This window comes from Oncorhynchus kisutch, linkage group LG15 (genome assembly GCF_002021735.2).
Source record: "Oncorhynchus kisutch isolate 150728-3 linkage group LG15, Okis_V2, whole genome shotgun sequence".
Lineage (NCBI taxonomy): Eukaryota > Metazoa > Chordata > Actinopteri > Salmoniformes > Salmonidae > Oncorhynchus > Oncorhynchus kisutch.
In genome coordinates, this window is record NC_034188.2 from 62,621,197 (window position 1) to 62,644,973 (window position 23,777).

Genomic DNA, 23,777 nt, shown 5'->3' on the forward strand with positions numbered 1-23,777 from the left:
CGTCGCTGTCTTTCTTCTCTTTAAAGCCACACTCCATAAGGTGTGCGTATGTCATATTTTTCCAAATCAAGGAGTACATAATTCATTAGTTGAAATAATCTTACAGACTGTTTAATCTTGCAGACTGTGGCTTGAAGAAGCCAGTGCCTCTCCTTGCTGATTTGAGTGCAGTCAAAATGGAGGAAATAGAGAGAGTGGTGAAATAGAGAGAGTGGTGAAATAGAGAGAGTGGTGAAATAGAGAGAGTGGTGAAATAGAGAGAGTGGTGAAATAGAGAGCGTGGTAAAATAGAGAGAGTGGTGAAATAGAGAGAGTGGTGAATTTGGGCTTATTACACCTACAGTGCTCTATTAGTTTAGCAGTGAGCATAGTGCTAGGCTATTTCTCCCACTTACACCTCCCAGACCAAGGCCCTTCACCCCCGATTGCCCAATTTGGCCGTGCGACCAGCTCTAGGAAGAGTCTTGGTGGTTCCAAACTTCTTCCATTTAAGAATGATGGAGGCCACTGTGTTCTTGGGGACTTTCAATGCTGATATTTAGTTCAGAGATTTTTTGGTACCCTTCCCCAGATCTGTGCCTTGATACAATCCTGTCTTGGAGCTCTACGGACAATTCCTTCGATCTCATGGCTTGGTTTTTGCTCTAACATGCACTGTAAACTGTGGGACCAATCAATTGAATTTACCACAGGTGGACTGCAATCAAGTTGTAGAAACATCTCAAACAGGATGCACCTGAGCTCAATTTCGAGTCTCATACCAAAGGGACTGAATGCTTATGTAAACAATGTGTTTCTGTTTTTTTTATACATTTGCAAACATTTCTACAAACCTGTTTTCACTTTGTCATTATGAGGTATTGTGTATAGATTGATGAGGATTTTTTATTTGATTTAATTCATTTTACAATAATGCTGTAATGAAACAAAATGTGGAAAAAGTGAAGGGGTCTGAATACTTTCCGAATGGTGGGTGGCGGACACACTGCATGAGTCCAATGAGACTCTTCCTATCCCCTCCACTAGCCAGTCTGGGGGATAAAGAGCCTGTCGGACCACCAGCTGGATCTATAGAAAGAGAATAGTCACGTACACTTCCTGTGTGAGCAGCCAATCAGAACCATGGGTTTGCCTAAATTAACTACCCATGGTTCTGATTGGCTGCTCACACAGGAAGTGTAAATGACTATTCTCTCTCTATAGATCCAAATGGTGGTCCGACCGGCTATCTTTTCCCCAGGCTCTACTCTATGGCCATGGTGCATCATGGGAAACAGGACGTGTCCCAGGACACTGACCAAACATGGGGGCAGATTAACTGTACACGGGGCTAAAGTTACGACCCTGTTACATCACGTTAACTTGAAATGTTAATTGTTAAATGTTAAGGATGTTACAGAGACACACACCATGTCCCAATTGTCACAGCTCAAGTGTCCGTTGACTGTTCAGTTTGGTAGACCTTCAGTAAAGAATTGTGTGTGCAGTTCTATTAGGTAATGTACTAACTAGTAAGAAATGGTATTATTCATATAATCAATATTAGGAGAATCTTCTGATTTAAGATTCTTTTTTTTTCTTCATTTTCATTTATAAAGCAGGCACAATTTATATATTTTTCAAAGTTATCCACCCGATCTGAATGTATCTATAGAGCAATGACCTTGATAACATTGTAAAACTTAGCTCATGATTTTAGTTCTGAATATTCATAGGGCAAGCCTACAGTAGAACTTGTGTTAAATGGCTTCTTGGCAGGATGGGATTTCAGATCCTTCTTGGAGCTCTTGGGGTGGTTCAATCAGAGGAGGCTGGTGGGAAGAGCTATAGGAGGACAGGCTCGTCGTAATGGCTCGATTTGAATAAATGGAACGGAGTCAAACATGTGGCTTCCATATGGTAGATACAAGTCCATTTATTCCATTACTGTCTTTACAATGAGCCCGTCCTCCTATATCCTCCCACCAGCCTCCTCTGGTTTCAGTTCAACCACAAGTGGGCTGGTCTACTCTGAAACAACAGCCTCAAAAGAAGCTTTAACCCAATTATGTTTTTCAAACAAGACTTTGTTTATTTCCATTTTAAGTGACACACACTATAACGTTGTTTTGAATGATGTCAAAAATTAAGTATCCTTAATTTGGGAGGTAAAGTTGAGTCCAAATAGCTGTGGTTGGATTAGATCGAGCATAAATCCCCAAAGGCCAATTAATGTAGAAGTCGTGGTTTGTTGAAAAACTTTTTGAATGCAGTCAAAGGTTATCACAGATAATGAGGTTGACAAGTATAAGAAGTTTGCTTTCTCTTTTCACCCAATTTCTGACAATTCTATACACCTAGATTACATTTATAGATATTTGGTCAAGTGACAAATGCCATCCGCCAGTATTCTCTCCGGTGAAGCCCGGTGCAGATGATTATACTACATAACAGGGTTCCCCAACTGGTGGGAGGGGGCATTTCAAATACTTTGAAAACACATAGGAATCAGCTTCCAACTGATTTTAATTTTGGAAATCTGTTCCCAAGTATTCCCTCGCATAATAGAGAGACACGTTTGCACAAGCGCTGAATAGCCCTGCTTACATGCAAATCTATAAACCAAAACAGAGCCATTGATGACCAGTTGACCCCTAAGGTATGGGAAAACATTGGATAGGAGCAGAAACTGGGGCTCACCCATACCGAGGCTCACCCCACATGGGGAAAAGTAACTCAAGTGCAGTTGACATCTTCTGGCTTTCTGTCAAGGCAAATGGACAGTTTATACACATGGTTCAGAGCTGTCCGAAGCAGATGAAACACTGAGCCCTGGCTGTCAGCTAGCCGAGGGTGTCATGCTACAAATCTCAGTTGAGACCCACTAGGTTGTTTAGGTTCAGACTCAGGCAGAGGCAGTGGAGAGGCAAGGTTCACATTCCTATCTGAGTGTGGAGGTCCTGGACTGGTAAAAATGACCATGTTACGTCTCTACCAGAGCCATGTATTTAATTCAATATATATTTAAGGCACGGGGGGTGTGGTATATGGCCAATATACTACGGCTAAGGACTGTTCTCACCCACGACGCACGCGGAGTGCCTGGACACAGCCGACAGCCATGGTATATAGGCCATATATCACAAACCCCAGAGGTGCCTTATTGCTATTGTAAACTGGTTACCTACATAATTAGAACAGTAAAAATGCATGTTTGGTCGTACTCATACCCATGGTAAACGGTATGATAAACCACAGCTTTCAGCCAATCATCATTCAGGGCTCGAACCACCCGGTTTATAATAATAAATATATGGCTCTGATCATGGCCAATCTGTGTAGGGAGACAGAATATTGGATATATTGGTAGCCTGTTACTTGCAATCCCTTGCTTGTTCTAGTTGTAGATGCTCATTGTTGAACGTGAACCCAATGAGCAGACTGATCATGTAACTATTGAAGCTGATTTTAGTTACACTGTGAAGTGGAAAGAGGCCTACGTCTAAGCTGTGAGATAAAAAGTAAGAGGTCAGGGGTCTCAATTTAACCACAGAACCACTCATATAATTGTATTTTCTTTATCCACAATACAAACAAGCACTACTGCACATGTCTCTGTTCTCTGTAAAAACCATTCTCATGTTTATTTGGTGGTATTGCCATCAGTACTCCATTACATCACCATAACCATCGTAAGATCCTTAGCTAGCGTAAATTAGAAAAGTAATGCACTCTGTTCTTCTGAGGTAAGCCCTTCAAGCTTAGAAGTGAAATGGGGTTTGGACTGTTAGTGTTCAGTTCATAGCAGTGCTACGAGACATTAGTGTCAGGGTTAATTGGTGTGTTTAGTCCAGTTTAGTAGCTCTCTCCTCTCTCTCTTGGTATGTAGGCATCATGTGCTGTGTGGTTCAGGATACGGTCAAGCAAGGCCCATAGTCTCACTAACACAACGCACACTTACTTACACAACACACACACTGTAACATACACACTGTTACACACACACAAACACAATCACACACAGTCACCTCTTCCTGTCGACTGCTCTTTGATCCCCAAAGAGGAGACGTGGGACCTAGTTTGGCCGTTCGACATTACAGAAGCCGTGGGTCTAGTCCTGCTCCACCCGCTGTGTGTGTGTAGTGCTGCTTGGACCTCCCAGGGAGACTCCAGCATCCCAGAATCCCCCTTTAACTTGATGGCCTCTTCCTGTGTCTCTTTTTAAAACACACATCTTCCTTGTCATCTCGTCATTTTGTCATCTTCCTTGCAAGCTTTGGGCCACCACGAGCCAGAACAGATTAAATGCCCCTTGGCATAGAAATCTACTAGTGTCTGGAACTTTCCTAAACCCTTTGGTCTTTGTGTTGCTCTCTATATATGGAATAAGGGAGGCCATTTGTCATGCAACACTTAGTTTTTCCCTCCATTTTTATCTCAAATGTATTTCAAAAGACTTCCCTAGTACTCAGCCTTTGTTCTCGAGGAAAGAGAAGCATTGAGAGTAGTAGAAACACAGAAACACCAGGACTATAGGAGACAGAAACTAGACAATTAGGAAGCAACATTGGACGTAAGCCTACATCAATTCCCCATCAGTGTGCATGGATGATGTGTTGTGAGGGTACATGTAAGTGCATGACTGAATGCAAGCTTTTGAATAGAAATGTGTGCATATGTGTATGAACAGCGGGGCAAAAAAGTATTTAGTCAGCCACCAATTGTGCAAGTTCTCCCACTTAAAGAGATGAGAGAGGCCTGTAATTTTCATCATAGGTACACTTCAACTATGACAGACAAAATGAGAAAACAAAATCCAGAGAATCACATTGTAGGATTTTTAATTAATTAATTTGCAAATTATGGTGGAAAGGGATTCCAACACTTTTGGAAAAAATGCAGTGGTGTAAAGTACTTTCATTGCTCTGTCTTACTGAGCATTTCAATACCTAAAACACAAGGATCCTCTTCATTAGGTGTGACTTCTCATTTTCAAGCTGAAGAATAAAACCTTTTTTGAGTTGATCTGTACTTAACTATTTCTTTATACTTTACTACATTTCTAAAGAAAATTATGTACTTTTTACTCCCTGACACGCAAAAGTACTCAATACATTTTGAATGCTTAGCAGGACAGGAAAATTGTCAAATTCACACACTTATCAAGAGAACATCCTGGGTCATCCCAACTCCCTCCGATCTGGAGGACTCACTAAACACAAAAGCTTAGTTTGTAAATGATGACTGAGTGTTGGAGTGTATCCCTGACTATCTGTAAATGATGTCTGAGTGTTGGAGTGTGCCCCTGACTATCTGTAAATGATGTCTGAGTGTTGTAGTGTAGCCCTGACTATCTGTAAATGATGACTGAGTGTTGGAGTGTGCCCCTGGCTATCTGTAAATGATGACTGAGTGTTGGAGTGTACCCCTGACTATCTGTAAATGATGTCTGAGTGTTGGAGTGTACCCCTGACTATCTGTAAATGATGTCTGAGTGTTGGAGTGTACCCCTGACTATCTGTAAATTATGTCTGAGTGTTGGAGTGTGCCCCTGGCTATCTGTAAATGATGTCTGAGTGTTGGAGTGTACCCCTGACTATCTGTAAATGATGTCTGAGTGTTGGAGTGTGCCCCTGGCTATCTGTAAATGATGACTGAGTGTTGGAGTATGCCCCTGACTATCTGTAAATGATGTCTGAGTGTTGGAGTGTACCCCTGACTATCTGTAAATGATGTCTGAGTGTTGGAGTGTGCCCCTGACTATCTGTAAATGATGTCTGAGTGTTGGAGTGTGCCCCTGGCTATCTGTAAATGATGACTGAGTGTTGGAGTATGCCCCTGACTATCTGTAAATTATGTCTGAGTGTTGGAGTGTACCCCTGACTATCTGTAATTGATGTCTGAGTGTTGGAGTGTGCCCCTGGCTATCTGTAAATTATGACTGAGTGTTGGAATGTGCCCCTGGCTATCTGTAAATTATGTCTGAGTGTTGGAGTGTGCCCCTGACTATCTGTAAATGATGCCTGAGTGTTGGAGTGTGCCCCTGGCTATCTGTAAATGATGACTGAGTGTTGGAGTGTGCCCTTGACTATCTGTAAATGATGTCTGAGTGTTGGAGTGTGCCCCTGGCTATCTGTAAATTATGACTGAGTGTTGGAGTGTGCCCCTGGCTATCTGTAAATGATGTCTGAGTGTTGGAGTATGCCCCTGGCTATCTGTAAATGATGACTGAGTGTTGGAGTGTGCCCCTGACTATCTGTAAATGATGTCTGAGTGTTGGAGTATGCCCATGACTATCTGTAAATGATGTCTGAGTGTTGGAGTGTGCCCCTGACTATCTGTAAATGATGACTGAGTGTTGGAGTATGCCCCTGACTATCTGTAAATGATGTCTGAGTGTTGGAGTGTGCCCCTGACTATCTGTAAATGATGACTGAGTGTTGGAGTGTGCCCCTGACTATCTGTAAATGATGACTGAGTGTTGGAGTGTGCCCCTGGCTATCTGTAAATGATGACTGAGTGTTGGAGTGTGCCCCTGACTATCTGTAAATGATGACTGAGTGTTGGAGTGTGCCCCTGGCTATCTGTAAATTATGTCTGAGTGTTGGAGTGTGCCCCTGACTGTCTGTAAATTTGCTTAATATAAGGAATTAGAAATGATTTATACTTTTACTTTTGATACTTAAGTATATTTAAACAATTACATTTATTTTTTATACTTAAGTATATTTAAAACCAAATACTTTTAGACATTTACTCCAGCAGTATTTTCCTGGTTGATTTTCACTTCTACTTAAGTAATTTTCTATTACAGTATATTTACTCGTAGTTAAGTATGACAATTGGGTACTTTTTCCATCACTGAAAAAAGGCTTTCAAAAGAGTTATTTGGCTGTCCCCATAGGAGAACTATTTTTGGTTCCAGGTATAACTTGTTTGGGTTCCATGTAGAATCCTCTGGGGAAAGGATTCTACATGGAACAAAAAAGGGTTTTACCTAGAACGAAAAAGGGTTCTTCAAAGGGTTCTCAAATGGGGACAGCCGAAGAATAATTTTAGGTACTAGATATCACCTTTTTTTCTAAGAGTCTATTAATGTGACCGTGCAACCAATGTCCGCGATAGCTATGCCGGGAGCCACTTGTGGATTTGACTGTTCGAACGCGGTTCCACCTCTAACACATCAAAACACCAGCTATGCAGGTGTCGGCTAGCGTGAATATGATTGAATCAAGCTATGTGCACTATCTCCCTGTCAGCCGTTGTGACTGTTTCTCGCTGTGCTTAACCCGGGGTTGTGTGAGAGGATTGTATGTTTTTAGAAGAGCTGGCTGGTTTAGTCTCAGGCCCCGGCTAGACCCTGTACTCCGTTCATCATGACAAACTTTGTTAGTCTAAATTCATCTGCTATGTTAATCTCTGCGTCAGGACCAGGGGTGCTGCTTGCTAGGCGCAAATGATTTCTCCCGGGTCAGATCTGAAAATCCCTCACCGCTCTTCTGCAGTGTTTTATGTTTTCTTAAACATGTCCTCAAGGACCCCGGAGATCAAAAGACACTTTGGACGTCTACTCTGTATACTCTACAGGTCCTACAGGATGCATGGAGCATGTGTCTGAGAGATGCCTCCAAATGGCACCCTATTTTCTATATAGTGCACTTCTTTTGACCATGGCCCATAATCACAATGTAGGGAATAGGGTGCCATTTGGGACACAATCTTGGGTTCAAGAGCTCATTTATAATATTGTTTGGTTTATCATTGATTTACTGGTTTTCGTATTGTAATATTTTAGTTTATACACATCCTTTTCCAGTAGTACTTTAAAGTACTACTTAAGTAGGTTTTGGGGTATCTGTACTTTAGTTTACAATTTATATTTTTTTACAACTTTTACAACTTTTACTTTTACTCCACTACATTCCTAAAGAAAATATTTACTTTTTACTCCCATACATTTTCCCTGACACCAAAAAGTACTTGTTACATTTTCAATGCTGAGGCAGGACAAAATGATGGTCCAATTCACGCACCACGCAATATAATGCGTTATCATCCTTACTGCTTCTATTTTGTGTACTGCGTTTGTAAATGATGTCTGATTGTTGGAGTATGCCCGTCTGTCTGTAAATACATTTAAATCATGAAGTCTGGTTTGCTTAATATAAGGAATTGTATGTATAGCATTTAGCATTGTATAGCATTTGTATGTATAGCATTAAGTTAAAACATTTAGTACTTTTTCCACCACTGTACTTTAGTAAATTTAAAACCATAGTTTTACACTTTTACTCAAGTATTATTATCCTGGGTGACTTTACTTTTACTTGAGTAGCTTTTTATTTAACTAGAGTATCTTTACTTTTACTAAAGTATGATAATTTAGTACTTTTTCCACCACTGTCTTTTTCGAGGATAGTTGTAAAATAACAATGTAGCCTACATGATAGTCTTTTCTCAGGGCCTCGTTAAGGCATACTTCTCAATAAGTATGGCTATAGATACTGTTGGGTGCATGCAAACACACACGCACACGCACGCACACGCGCACACACACATTATTAGGTCGATGTACTCTTCTTTTATTTCAAGGCTTTAACTCAGTACTGGAGAAGTTGAATACATTTGAACCATCACTAATGTGTTAGAATTCATAAATGTTGCTTCATATTTAGAACATGTAGCTAACTTATTTTTGCTTTCTTTGCCTTTTTTCCAGCTTTTGTGACATTTCACGAAATAATTGATCTCATACTGATATTTCCCCCAAAATCTTGTTGTTTTTCAAAAGTAAGTAGTTGTGACATCTAGTGGTGAATGCTGGTACTTCAGAACTGTTTGGAGCAAGTCCACTAAGATTGGCAAGAACAAGCAAAAAGTCGGAGGCAGAGGCAGTTCCAGCCCACATTATGTGTACGCGCCCTATGCCTGAAATCCAGGTCATGGCAAGTGTCTTTTCGGAACGCAGAGCAGGTGAGAGCTTCCAAGGAAATGTTTATTTAGAAGGTTACTGCAGCCTGTGCGCGCGCCACCCTCCTTGCCGGTCTATTCTGGGCTGATATCTGCTTCCTTGCTGGTTATCTCCGCCAAGAGATCTGTCTCCACTCCTCCAGTGGTGTGTTGTCGGTGTTCTCACCCAGCTCACGTTCTGAGATAGCGACGGCAAGGGGCGCGATATAGAATGCAGAATAGACTCCTCCTGCCCCCAAGAGAATTCCCAGGAATCTCGATAATTTTGTTAAAATAAAGTTTTTAAATGTCCTTCTTCAAGTTAATCAATACATTTTATGTTGTCTATGTTTATGTTGACCACGAATGCTGTATTATTGGACCTTTATTTAACTAGGTAAGTCAGTTACCTAGTTAAAATAACCCTAACCTGGACGAGGCAGGGCCAATTGTATACCGCCCTATGCGACTCCCAATCACGGCCGGTTGTGATTCAGCTAGGAATCGAACCAGGGTCTGTAGTGACACCTCTAGCACTGGGATGCAGTGCCTTAGATCGCTGTGCCACTCTATGGCCTGCTGGTCATGCATGCATCTGCCCTCTTATTAGCTACTGTTGCCTTCGATCTTTGAGAGTATATATTTCCATTGTTATAGTGTTCACTTGACTGTCTTGTCAATATAATAGACCATCTTTGCTTCTAATCACCAGAGAATCACCAACTAATCACCAATGGCTATAAGTGAATAGGCTACTTGTTCTTTATCTTAATATAATTCAGAGTCTATCCATTTTGGATAGCTGAGTTGGGAGTGATCAGGCAATGAAGAAGAAGAAAATATACTACTTTAAAATGGAGATGGCCTCAGTGGCGTTGTCCTTGCTGTCAATAATGGGACTGATACAAAATGAGTCCTCTATCTATCTCTCTGGCCTGTTGTTCACGCATGCCCGCCCTCTTATTAGCTACTGTTGCCTTCCATCTTTGAGGACATGTATTTCCATTGTTATAGCGTTCACTTGACTGTCTTGTTAAATATAATAGACAATCTTTTGCTTCTGCCATGTCCTAGGGAGAAACTTAGTTACAGTGTTCAATGGCATATGTGTATGTTGTTTGTATAAACATATTATTAATCTAACTCAAATAATAGTTTCAGAAATAAGCAAAAGTCTGAAAGTGTTACTTTGTGTTCGGTCTCCCCTAATTATCTGCTATTCAGTGGAACAGACAACAGATAATGGACGCTTTCCTTTGCCCAGCCGTTGCTGACACATGCCAGATCTACAACGCCTGGATAGGTATTTTAAGTATCAGCTAACCACATCGTTTTGTTATAGCAATCTCATGCAACTTTTGGTTGATGCATGCAATGTCTGAGCAGGGGAACGCGACCAATGCATTTCCTCTTTGCTGTATTGATGAAGCTATTTTATAGGTGTCTGAGCAGGGGAACGCGACCAATGCATTTCCTCTTTGCTGTATTGATGAAGCTATTTTATAGGTGTCTGAGCAGGGGAACGCGACCAATGCATTTCCTCTTTGCTGTATTGATGAAGCTATTTTATAGGTGTCTGAGCAGGGGAACGCGACCAATGCATTTCCTCTTTGCTGTATTGATGAAGCTATTTTATAGGCTATCTAATTTGAGCTCAAATATCGGCTTTTTACGGGAAAATGTGCACTTGGGATTGGGCCACAGTCAGGCAACAGTGATCCAATCAGCGAAACACCTGCCTCCACGATCACTTTGCTGAGAAATGTTTGGAGATTCAGGTGAGTGTAAACATCCGAAAATCTACATAAGCACACAGAACACATGTCAACTGTAATGGACAAATAGATTAGCATCATCATGTCATTGTCTGGCCCTGATTTTAGTGAAAGGAGTCGAGTCTGTAGCCTACTTACTCATCATGAGTCATGCTGGGTTGGTTGGTTGGTTGGTTGAGATCAGGAAGAATGACATTTTCTCATGCCCATGGGAATGCATGTGAAAATGTGGTCAAAACGGAATATTCAATTGCTGTAGCTGAATAATCATATAAATAATTATAGTCGAATTATATAAGTTAATGATGAGCAAGAGAATTTGAGTTATCTCGGTTCAGGCTTACCTCGTGCTCTTTTGAGTCATGCACACACTTTTAATTAACTCGTGCGCACATTTTATTTAATTTCGTTCCACCAGGCCTGGTAGAGATTCTATTCATGTCTGTTGTAGAAACAATAGAAAAATAGCGGCCTACACTGATCACTGAACAAAGTTGTGAATAGTCTTGGCCTTTTTACCCCGAACCGTCACCAATCATTAGTCGCATCCATGAGTCCACTAAACGAGCCTATTGATCAGTCATTGACTGATTGCTTTAGACAAATAGTTTGTTATCCGAGAGTGCGAGGTCGAGTAGCTCACTCTGTTAATTGAAGATAACAGAGTGGGCAACAATGGCCCCATAATAGAATGAGAGTTTTGTGATTATGGCTGCAGAAAGAAAAGAAAAGAAACAAGAAGGGGTGCTCTAATTAGAAGAACCGTGGCTGGTGGGATCTCCCCCAACTCCCCTTGCCTTTATGCGCTGGTGTGGGGAGGCTGTGTGGCCGGCAGGCAGGCGACAGGCGCCGGTTGCTGGACAAAGGGCTGTCTGCTGCCAAAGTGGCTTGGCGTCCAAGCGCCAAACTTCCCAGCCTGTGCTGTGGCGTTTAAAACCCTTTCACGGTGATATGGGACAAGTTCACCCCGACCAAGGCATCTCTCTCACGATTAAAATAATAATGTTTTCATCTGTACTAGCCCGTGTGAAGACAATATTTGTGTACTTTTTGGAAAGTTATGCCTTCGGTTTCTGTAATGCGACAACAAAATGCTTATAAGGCATGTTGAGCACTGCTGTTGAATTTAATTTGTTTCTAATTTCTTAAGGGAAAGTATATTTAATTTAACCCTCCTTATATGTCAATTATTGTTGATTTCAATAGACCTATATACAACCGTAGGCTACTGTGTTTGTGTGTATCATACAAATGGTGATCCGTTTTTCTCATTCACTCAAACGGTTAACTGCGTCTATAGGCCAAGTGCCATTGAAAGTGTAGAGGATATGTGCGGTTGAGGATACGGAACTTCCGTGTCTCGCCCTCCTATAAATACTCCTATATTACTATTCTATTAATAGTAGAATACAGACAATACTACAGGAAACACTGATAGAAACACTAACAGTAGCTCAGTTTAAAAATAAGTACCTTGCATGTGTCATCACTCACGTGCCTCTATTCAACTGCAACGCAATGAAAATATGACAATTATGGACCTATAGTCTTAATTATTATAAGAATAAATTGACCTGTAACTAATGACAGTTATACATGCTACATTGCTCTAATGAACAGAAACCTACAATACATTGATTTGCCTTTTTAAAAATTGTATAATGTAACATAATATTTCGTGTGAATTTATTAAACAATCATCACTGATAAAGAACTAGAGAAATACTGGGCAAAAAAACATACATTTTATCCTCAAATATACTGCCGACAGAGGGCGCCATACACTCAGTGAACTACTTAGGTCATGTTTCACAAAATTGTGTGTGTGTGTGTTTTCAGGTCTGACCATTTTAAGTTCTATTTTGTAAGGCGGTATTATCATTCATTTAGAGGCATCATTCATCTGATGTTGGGAGATAATAATTCGGCTATAATTATAACATAATAATACTAGTAATAGGTAGCCTATATACATTATGAATCATTCATTTAAATTATTATTATTAGTATTCAGAATTTGAAACGTACTTTAACTGTATCCAGTAGAGTGAACTAAACTTTTTAACACATTGTTTTTTTATTGAAATTTTGAGATAATTCAACAAAAAAATGAACTTACCCGGACAACCAGCATAAACGAGATACGCTTTCAAATTAAATATATTTATATATAGATATGCATTGTGCCCCATTTAAAGATACATGCTATCATCCTCTCCTGTGTTGGAGTGAAATGACCTGAGGTTTTTCTACATCTCTGCCTCTCCTGCAGACAATAGTCAGGTAATGTGACAAATAGGCAGCTTCCTCTCTATCTATCTATCTCTCCCTCTCTCTTTCTATCTCTCTCTCTCTCTTTTCTGATATTAGTTTTTGCAGACAGAGATTGCAGATAAACATGGCACATATGTTTGTTTCCTTCACGTGTCACAGGCAGATAATCAGCTATGCCTATGCATTACATTTAAAGACGTTCTGGTTCAAACCAACAAGCGCTAAATAGCTTTCATTTACAGAAGGCCTATACGTTCATGTAAAATAAAAAATAATAAAAAGCAATGAGTTAAACTCTAAATATTATATACACGCCAATGTACAGTTTTGAATAAATTAATACCAATTGCATATTCTTGGATTCCTTTATAGCTTATTTACATAATTAATTTTAATTACATAAATAGTTCAAACATTTTTTTCTGGCAAAAATGATAGGCCTAAACTTTCTTCTCTCAATTATATTTAACGGAATGTTTATTTTATCCATCCCTTTTGAAAACCTTTTGGATGTAGCTTGTTTTCCTGTCATTCCACAGGTTGCACGCCCATATTCATTCAGTACTTATGCTGTTGCAGTGCTCTCATCGTAAATCAAAAGCACGTCTATTGATTATAGTTCGATACAGTTCTTTCTTTCTTCAGTCCCTAAAAACAATGCCACGACGTTTCCACTGTCCTTTTAACATCAATATGTTCTACATGAAGAATGTTCTTAGTAGGTTTTCCTCCTTGTGGTATGGTATCCTCTTTGTGTACTCAAGTTTTAGCCAGCAGCCTAAAAATTCAGTGCCCACTTTTGGTTTTCATATTATTTCGATGCTTCAATTTCCTACAATATTGAAAGCGTACCCCACACAGTAACAGTAAGTGATGACGCTGGTTCTCTCTCCTTCATTCCCTGCTTCCTTGCTCAGTCCAGGTGCGAGAAAAGGTAGGCCGGTATTGCCATTTCCTCGCGTAATGTGCTGTACAAAATGTTTAATAAAGTCCTCTGATTTTCAAGCCAAGTCGTGGTGGAATATATTATTCCATTAGTGAGATAACTTAGGGGAGTCTCTGGGGGGATACGTCTCTCTCTGGCTCTCCAGGCCGCTCACGAGTCTCTGGATGTTTTGGAGCTCATTGATAGAGTCCTTCATCGATTTGGGAGAGGTGGTCCTATGACTCGACCCCGCTTTGTTGTTGTGGATATCAGGCACTGGACTCGTCTCCCTGCTGCCCGATTTGGAGGATTCGGAGCCGGGGTTTAGTCCGCCTGGCAGGCCGGTGGTGAGTAGACTTGTGCTCTGGGCCATAGACACCGGGATCTGGTAAGGATTAAACCGGAGCCGAGGGCGGGAGCTGGTGAGGAAGGGATTCCTCGAGAGCGAGCTGGCTGTAGTGCTGGCGGGCATGGCGGAGGCCGCGGCTGCAGCAGCAGCCATGTAGTTGTATGGGTATGGGAACAGGCCTCCAAAGGTCGGCATGGGAATGCCCTGAAATCAGACAGGAGAAAATGGCAGTTAGCACTAGGACCGTGATAGTGATATATTCAGACCATGATGTAGCCTACTCAAATGTGTAGGCCTATTGGGGGAACCCGCTCAACGACCAAATTATGCACGACCTGAATAGCTAGTTCACTTCAATAATTAAACCTACAAGGAAGTCATCTTCTCCGATGTTAATGAACCCCTTAGAATAATGAAGGCTATACGCATTGGATGCTAAAAAGGAGAACGCTTATTCCCAATCCAAAGGGGGGTAAATAAAAGCAAGGCCTTGCGTTTTTGCACCCACACATTTCCTGAGTTGTTGATTTATGGGTGCTCTTCTAAAGCATGTTAATTTGAAACAAATATCAGACTGCTTTGAAACACAATTAACAAAACTGTTGTTCAAAATAATGGTAATAATAATATAGGCCTATACTTTTTTTGTCGCTATTCTGCCAGCATGCGTCCTCACTATGGTTAGCGTGCAAGAGACCCAAGCTTCCCTAGGCCTAGTGGCAGTGACCTGATAACCCAAAAACATACTGAGACATTGAGTTCTGCCTAGAATAGGGCCTGCTGAATCTGGCCAGTTAAATGGTACAAAGCATAGCGTCTACAGTGGACTTTTGGCACTAAGTTTGAACATACTTGTAAGACTCGTGCCTTAACTTAGATTTGTGTGTATTAGGTAGTTGTTGTGGAATTGTTAGATTACTTGTTAGATATTGCTGCACTGTCGGAACTAGGAGGACAATCATTTCGCTACACACGCAATAACGCGATTTTATTTTATTTGATTCGTCAAAGCCTATTCTAGGCCTAAAGTCAAACGAGCATAATGGCCTATAAGTGATCTCCGAGTTCAAACAAACAATTTGTTGCTGTGTAGAATTAAAGTCTCCCTTACCTGGGAGGCGAGCATGTGCTGCGACAGATGGAAGGGGAAAGGGTTCGGGGTGCCCCCCGTGCCCTGGGCGGAGAGGCTGCCGTTCTCCATACCACTTGCTCCAGATACCGACGCCAATAGATGTCCCATGCTCATGGCAGAAAACGCTCCTGGGCCCATAGCGAACTGTCCAGGGTGAAATAGCATTTGTCCGGCGTTCATGGGATTAAAAAACTGCTGGCTGTGCAAGCCAGACAGGGCCAGACTCTGCAGGTGGCTCGCGCTGAAGTGTGAGGGGCTGTCTGTTTGAACCATGAGCGGGGAGAAACTCTCCTTGCTTGCGCTTATCCCGCCGCTGTCTGCGGTGTTCTTTTTGGACGAATCTGTAGTGTCTTTCCTGTGCCTGTTCTCCGTTTTGTCTCCTTTCTCAGGGTTCCTGAATATGGAGTCGCTCGGCTTCCTGGAGCCAGGATAGTCGTCTTTCTTGTCCAGGCTCGGTTTATCCTTCACCCGGTCCACGCACCTCGGGCTGAAAGGAGAGGGCGGCTCCGGTCCAGGGCTGTTTGATGCGGTACAACGCTCATCCTGATGATCAAGTTCTTGCTCACTGTCAGTACAGGTTTTATCATCTGTTATAAAACAAAGTTGTAGTCAGAATTAGCTGTAATGTTGGTGGGCCTAAATGTAAAATAACACAAAATTCCATGCCATGCTCAGACTTAAATTGATACATATATATCATTCATAATGGAATGTAAAATAGCAGTTGAAACGGCAGTGGTTACAACATTCACAAGCACACACACACGCGCACTGTGTAAGTGATTATTTTAAGTGTAGAGTCATGATTTAGTGTTAACATGCCTTGTCTAACCGTTTCCTTCCTACATGTCAGCCCAAGAGGCTTACTCCGAGCATTTAACATGTGGCTTTTGTGTTGTATTTTAACCCAAGAGTAAATAGACTTCAGTTATGACTCGAAAGTTGAGCAGTCAAAAGATAGTTTTTCTTTGGTCAAATAGCCTGATTAAGTCTATGCATTACAACAGGAAACAGTTATTTAATATTTCAATAATAAGTGATTTGAACAAATAGCCTGTCACGAAAGACCATTGAAAATCTAAAGAACATGAGCTGCTGAAAACGATCAAAGTACATTTTGTCATTAGAAAATGTACTATTACTCTGTGTTTTCTTGGTAAATTGCATTTTGTGTTGCATATTGTTTTTAACTAGGCAAGTCAGTTAAGAACAAATTCTTATTTTCAATGACGGCCTAGGAACAGTGGGTTAACTGCCTTGTTCAGGGGCAGAACGACAGAATGTTTTACCTTGTCAGCTCGGGGATTCGATCTTGCAACCTTTCGCCCTCTATGGGGCTACCTGCCGCCCTCTATGAATTTTAGTATGTAAATCTAATACTTTGACATAATAAATTAAATGAAGTTATCACAAACCGTACACTATTGGGTATAGGCCTAAAGCCTATTCTCTCAAATAGGCTAAATTACTAGAGGATTTGGCCTATAGCCTACATAGTTCAGCCACCATAAGTCTAAATGCCATTGGCCACAATTGCATTATTATGTTAAAGCCTATCAAACGAACTGAGATTTAGGTTGAATATAATGTATTTTACCTCGGCTGATTCGACTGAACCTAAGGGGGCTGGATCCAGGTCCGATTGGGGAGTGAGCACTTTCTCGGCCAGTTGTTGGTTCGCTAGAGGAGGCATCAGAGTCGCCCCCGTCTCGGTCTGCTTTGCATTGGTCTTCATACATCCGCAGGGAGGGAAGGGTCAACTGTTTCCTAGAGTTGAACGGTTCCCTTTTAATAATAGTGGGTACATGTATTCAAGTAAGGCATCCATACACCATTAACATGACATGATGCCAGCATTAGGCCGACCTACATTCAATGATAAGCCTACATCAGAGTTGAGAATAGCATGCATTTTGTCATTTTTATTTTGTTAACTAATAAATAGATTAAGGAATAACGCTGGGGCATTGTTAAAACATACATAACATAGGACCTATGCATATGATCGTATTATGATAATATAATTTCTATAGAACTAGGCTAGACTACACAGTTTGATGGGTGAATGGACATGGACACCTATGCTTACCTTTTCTCTCTCCTTCCATTTCCAGTGTCTCTGAATCCTTTGGCAAAAGGGTTATTATCAATCTTCAGTTGTGTTATCTGTAGACAGGAGATAGAGAAAATATATTAGGCAGTGCAGGGTGTACACAAGATAAACGAGAAAAACAATGACAAATAGGCCTAACCATAGACGTTACAATTAATTATTGTTATTATTAGTAGTACTAGTAGTAGTATTGGGCCCATATCTCGGCCTATGGGCATATAGGTCCAGTTAGGCCGAATAATGTCTTGGCCTATATATAGGGTCACGTGTTGTTCTCCACTTGATTTAGTCTGATATAGTTCTCCCACATACATCGTGTCCCGTTAAACACACCGAACAGAACACACTCAGATGAAAGAAAGCCCCGGTAGATGTTGCATTATTAATAGGGGTTTAATGACGAGGCGTTATTCTCACGAGCCCCATGAGAAACATAGTGTCTCTCCATCCATTCTTTTCGAAGAGAGTGAGAGAGGGGGAGAGCTGAGTGCGGGTTGCTTCATGCAAGGCATGTATGGAAAAATATACTGCATGGGCTTTAAAGCCCATGGAACCGCTGTACACGCCGCTTGGCCTAAATGTTTGGATACGGGGTTTGTCCTGTTTGAGAGGCCGGTGTTTCCCCCCTCCTCACGGTGTATGGAACTCTTGAGGAATTCACGAATCGACCAATCAGGGAGTCACAGTTCCCCATCTGTCACGCTTTGATTGCGCAGGCAGCCTCTGAAACTGTGTAGTTCGCGGACAAACTGACGAGGCTAGTGCCTTCTGATCGATTGTGACTCTTTGCCATAAACTTTACGATAGCAACAAGACCACCTCTGACACGGACGCCAATTAGACTCATGGAGGGGAAGAGGAGAGAGGGGCGCAGGGAGCTAGATAATTTTAGACTGCAACTAAAATAAATACTCACCATCAATCTTAGGAATTACTGACACCCTGAATAACCATGGGGAAATCAGTCTTTAACCAAATGGTGTCAGTGTCCAAAGAAGCGCCATCTAATTAGATTTGAATGGAATTGTAGCCAGCAACATATCGTCCATAGCCCATAGACGGAAAGACAACAGCAATAGCCAATCTTTACAAATACCTATTTTACTAGTCAAATATATGCCTGCAATTGCAGGCTAAACTGGTTACGTAAGGTTAACCATAACATTTGACAATGATGACCAACATGCGGTTTGATTGAGCAGGTGCATTTAGTCCTACAGATTAAAAACCCTGCAGCAACGGTTTCACTGTAAAAAACATGTCTTTAACGTTCGCAAACAAAGATCATTACATGCAACAAGGTTAAACAAACGAGTGAGGCCATCTAATTCCACTGTATTGTATAGTATTGTATGGGCTACTGTATTAAATTGCTTACCTTGTCGTTTTGATAAGCTGTGACAGCGATGAAGTCAGTCTCCGGGAACACGTATGTCCTGAACGTGCTATAGGGGAGCTTCAGGATGTCGTTGGCCCTCACGATATGAAACCTGGGCTGGTATTTGTGCATGGAATTAAGAATCGTCTGTGGAAATATGGGAAAAATTAATTATTATAATTTCATTGAGACCATCTGATGATAAGCCTATCTCAAAATAACTCGTAGGCCCATAAGTGATTAACACTATAAAATGACATTAAAATATGCTATTATTATTTCTTATACTAATTATTACTGGGCCTAGTATCATTATTATTCATAACAGTGAGTAGGTCTTATTTAGAGTTGGGCCTAGTATCATTATTATTCATAACAGTGAGTAGGTCTTATTTAGAGTTGGGCCTAGTATCATTATTATTCATAACAGCGAGTAGGTCTTATTTAGAGTTGGGCCTAGTGTGTATTCTCAGAATACAAGAGAACACACCTGTGGTCAACCCAGATCGAGATACAAAACAATATTAAAGATAAACAGTTAATGTAATGTTTGCATTGTCATATCTGCTGGCCAACCTACTGGGTATCTGATAACATTTATAACATGTATATTCTATACATTCATTAACTACAACAATACGTAGGCCTATACACAGTGGCTGGATAATTAAAGGTAAACTTTGGATAGCCTACGGCCTACATCTATCAAAACACTGTCTGCAACATTTTGCAAAAACGTCTGGATGCGTCTGGCATGTAAATATTCAATTTGTTTACAGTCGGTTTGTTTGCACATAGGAGCATTGAACACACGCTGCAGCTTCTCTCAATATAGCCTACTTTGTGTGGCATCCATCATTTCCCTCTTCTCCGCGGATAATCTTTTTTACAGTAGGCTACAAAAAGCACTTCAGGGACCTACGGCGAAACACGAATAGGCACGGCCTTCGAGTTCGAGTACAGGCTACATCCATACACAGTTTTTATTCCACGCTGCTCAAGCAAGCTCAAGACAGTGAGGCTAGATCGGAGTAAAGCTATCAAACCGAAAGGACGCCACAGAGACTCGCCCTATCCAAACCGATTTCCACTCTGCCCGGTCTCCTTGACCTGATTTCTGAAGTTCATAATCCCCAATTCTCACGAACTCCTCTTCGTTTATACGAGGCTTTTTTTAAATAGCAAATCTAATACTTGAATCATGAATACAGTCCTCTTCCACAATCGTGTACAACTCAGTTTTATAAATGTGTAATTGCGTTACATGACTACTATAAGAGCATGATATTAGATTTATAGGTTCCTTTTATGAAGCTTTAGACATTTTGGGAGATCATATTTGGAAAGAGGCCTGTCGACATTGAGTTGAACAATGTCCTGGCAACAGCCTGGCAATACTAATCCATCTATTGGGAAAAATACAGTGTCAATACGTTAGGCCTACTAAAATCATGTTGCAAATAGAATGAGAATATTCAAGAACTATAGAAATATCTCACTCAAAAAATCCAACAGTATCTGTCTATAAATACATTGTGTTACACCAAACCTAAAACATATTGTCTATAAAATGTGTGTAATTTATTGTTATCCATCAGAAATACAATTGCGTGTTTAAATGTAAATAAAAGTCAACATACAGTACTTACAAATCCATGCTTGTCCGAGATATTGTTGGTCAGCTTCAGTTTATGAAAAGCAACCGGCTTGGCCATCCACTGCTCTCCCGTAGCCGGGCTATCCGGGTGAATGTACATTCTTTTGGGCATCTCCGGATCGGCCTTTCCCGCTACCATCCAGCGAGAATTGTGGAACTTGTAGCGGCAGTCGTCAGCAGCGACTATATCCATCAATAGAATATACTTGGCTTTTTTATCAAGCCCATTTATTCTGACTTTAAACGGAGGAAACATTCTCCTGGAAGACAGACAAATATGCGTGGAATTAACTCCATGTAGGATTATTCATACAAATATGACATTTAATGTTGTCAGACAAGACCCATAAATCTGGCAATAACATTGTAATAACACGTCAATAGGCGACTTGCTCTCTCTCTCTCCTTCGTGTCCAGGAAAATGCAATACCAAGTCATCGATCGAGGCAAATTATAAAGTAATATTCATTGACAGAACTGTCATTCATAATAAAAGCATTCCATCGAATTATGCAACTTTGCAAATATTATGCAACTTTGCAAATACCATGATAGTTGTAGGAAATAAAACGAATAAGGAGTAGGTCCTAATAGCCTACTTAAAAGTACTTTGTATTTATTTTGTATTGTTAATTATAATATTTAGTAATTCGTCTGCAATCAGCCGAGTGAAATATATTTATGATATGACACTATCAGGTTAAATCACAATCCTCTTTTTTCAAGTCTGACAGTCTGTTTACAAAATCCAGAAGCTCAACTGTCACGAGAGAATGCAGTTTGATCCATCCATATGCTATTCTCGTTTTACTGACTAAAGCCAGGGGAGTTTTTTCCCTCTCTGGCAAGACTGCTAGCCTAAACTAAATTCTACATTTTCAAAATATGTCAAATATCCTTTACTGTCAAAGACGCTCCAAACTTGATTATAACTTCATTATAATCGTACCATCGAAACTAAATACAATGCTACCAAGTCAGGTCACAATGATAAAGAAAACTCTGTTTGTATTTTATCACTTTTAAGTTAAATTATTTATTTATTTCGATGATACATTAGGCTTATAAGTTAAAGAACATGCAATAGAATACAATGAAAAACCCAATCACATCGAGCCAGTCTAGCCTAGCATGGCCTGGACTATTGCCTATAATCCTAAATGTAGCTACTTCTTTCGTACCCTCTTTGCTTTCGCCATAATCTTGCTGTAGCGTTACAGAATAAATCTGAACACAATGCACATCTTAACACAAAGCCTATACAGTATGGACAATGTTTGTCCCACCAAGATGTACACGCTAAAATCGCCACTGATGGACAGAGAATAACCATGACGCTGTAGTCAGCTTCGCTGGCAATAATTGTCAGAGCGCACTCTCACCTTCCAGATTTGGTAATAACCATCTCTGTTCCTATTTTGTGAAACTGGTCCCATAGATCCTTGGCCTCCAGTGTGACTTTAGGGTCGTCCTCCACCTCTTCCTCGGGCTCCAGGCTCTTCAAGCTGCGGAGATGAGCCGCCTGATGGTGGTGGCTGAGAGCCGGGTGGAGCCCTGCCTCCGCGGCTCCGACGAGATGGTCCGACATGGGCTTAGTGAGAGCCCCGTGTTGCAGAGTGAGCGTCGGGAAGAAGGAGGGCTGCGCGGCCGCTAGGAAAGCTGACATGGAGAAGTCGGTCGGCCGGTGAGCGTGGAAAGGGTGATAAGCCATGGCAGTCCCTGTGAAAACTGGATCTCTCATCGGTGCATCCAAAATATCGAAGTGAAATGATGATATACAGTGATATTCTCCCCCCTGGGCAAAAATAGTAGGTCCGTTTCCAGAATAATTTATTTCAGTCTTATTTCTGTAAGAATTATTCAGAAGTAATTTCGAATACGGTGCCAGATAGCTATCCTATGAATAGACGCGTTATAGATGGTTATTATCTGGAGAAAAAAATGAATGGATATGAACTAGTTTATACTACACGTAATCTCCCGTTGCTGGTACCTCCACGAAGTACAGTAACAATATCAGTCAAAGATAAAGAAGCAGCGACGCTTTGAGAGCAGAATCTTGGTTTCCTTCTTTCTCCCCACCAATCGCTTTGATAAAAATAAGATGTGTCTCTCGGAAGGCTAGAGCAATCATTCCACACGGACACGGAGTTGAAATGATCTTGCCCTGTTCGCTGTAGAACTGTGACTATCTCACATGTCCTTCCTGCCTCGATCCCAACACTAATGAACCAAGCCCCTTTGATTGCTGATTTTACGCTTTCTGGACCAATTGTGGGCCTCTATAGGCGTGGTTTTGACAGCTCCAGCCAGGCTCTAAGAGAGGGGGGTGGACAACAAGGTGTCGGAAGCATTAGCAGTAAGAAAACATGTCAACGGAATAAAATATTAACCAATGACAGGAAAGCTCGGGAAATCCCACCCCTATCTCCAAGCCAAACACCGGGTCAGCCCTCAATTCTTGGCCGGTGGAGGCATCACCTCGTTCGGCTTGCGCTTTATACTTTCGATGAGGTGCATAACTCCAGCCCAGAAACAATACCCGAATAGATAGCCTACGTTTATTGCTCTTTAGTCGCTTTCATTATAGCCTAGAGGTAGGCTAAATCAAGTTAGTAGGCTATACCGGTGATTGATTTTTTAAAAGTATGAATTTAGCTCAGGAAAACGAAGATTCCAAATAGATTCGTTGTGGTTTCATTTCATGTGAAGATTATGTTGTCAGTTTAGGTCAATTTACCTCATAGCCATTATAGCTGGTTTCGTTTGTTTAGAAATCCGCGTGCAGTTATATCTGTTGAAGTGTTGATCGTGGTTTGGCCAAAATAGCATACAATTAGTTCCCTCACTGGTTGTGCTTAATGATATACTTACACAGACAATGCTGAGACGGAAAGAGAGTCCACAGCCACCCGTACCTGAATGGTGGGCTATCGGACTCGATTTAGTGATTATATTTCAGGGCTGTCCATTTCCGTGACTCGCTGCTGTTTTGTGAACGATTCACAGCAAGGACAGCGACTAATAAACCGGACATTGCCACTTTAAAAACTGCCCCGGGCCATTTGAAAAGCGCAGAGACAGATGCTGCGTCGAGACAAGAAGAAAAGAAAACAAATGAATTTCGAGGGCAAAATCGACAGATATATAACGCGGTGAGTGCTTGCTTATAGCCTTAGAGAAACGAAATATATGTTTTTTCTTCTGATGTGTAGCCTATCTATGTCCTCTTCACTTGGTTTGAGG

At 41.1% G+C, this 23,777-nt stretch overlaps 1 protein-coding gene across 4 annotated transcripts; it reads right to left on the reverse strand.

Moving 5' to 3' along the window:
• Positions 1-12,467: 12,467 nt before the first annotated feature.
• LOC109905645 (T-box transcription factor TBX2b) lies at positions 12,468-22,869 on the reverse strand. 4 transcript variants are annotated; one of them, XM_020503150.2, is made up of 7 exons: positions 21,914-22,869; positions 20,524-20,791; positions 18,875-19,021; positions 17,473-17,549; positions 16,981-17,150; positions 15,363-15,970; positions 12,468-14,455 (listed from the first exon to the last, which is right to left on the reverse strand). In XM_020503150.2, the coding sequence occupies exons 1-7, from the start codon at positions 22,270-22,272 to the stop codon at positions 14,012-14,014; spliced, it is 2,073 nt and encodes a 690-aa protein (XP_020358739.1). In that variant the 5' UTR covers positions 22,273-22,869; the 3' UTR covers positions 12,468-14,011. The 4 variants fall into 4 exon arrangements, with proteins under 4 accessions (XP_020358739.1, XP_020358736.1, XP_020358738.1 ...); XM_020503147.2 differs by having other exon boundaries at positions 16,981-17,168; positions 20,515-20,791; positions 21,914-22,802; XM_020503149.2 differs by having other exon boundaries at positions 20,515-20,791; positions 21,914-22,801.
• Between the last annotated feature and the right edge of the window lie 908 nt (positions 22,870-23,777).

Excerpts from the sequence above, each read along its gene's own strand:
- LOC109905645 (XM_020503147.2), bottom strand. The coding sequence starts at position 22,272 with ATGAGAGATCCAGTTTTCACAGGGACTGCCATGGCTTATCACCCTTTC. Across the intron at positions 17,550-18,874 it reads CAGCTTATCAAAACGACAAG|ATAACACAACTGAAGATTGA; the intron begins GTAAGCAATTTA and ends TCCTGTCTACAG. Across the intron at positions 14,456-15,362 it reads AGCACATGCTCGCCTCCCAG|GGCATTCCCATGCCGACCTT; the intron begins GTAAGGGAGACT and ends GTCTGATTTCAG.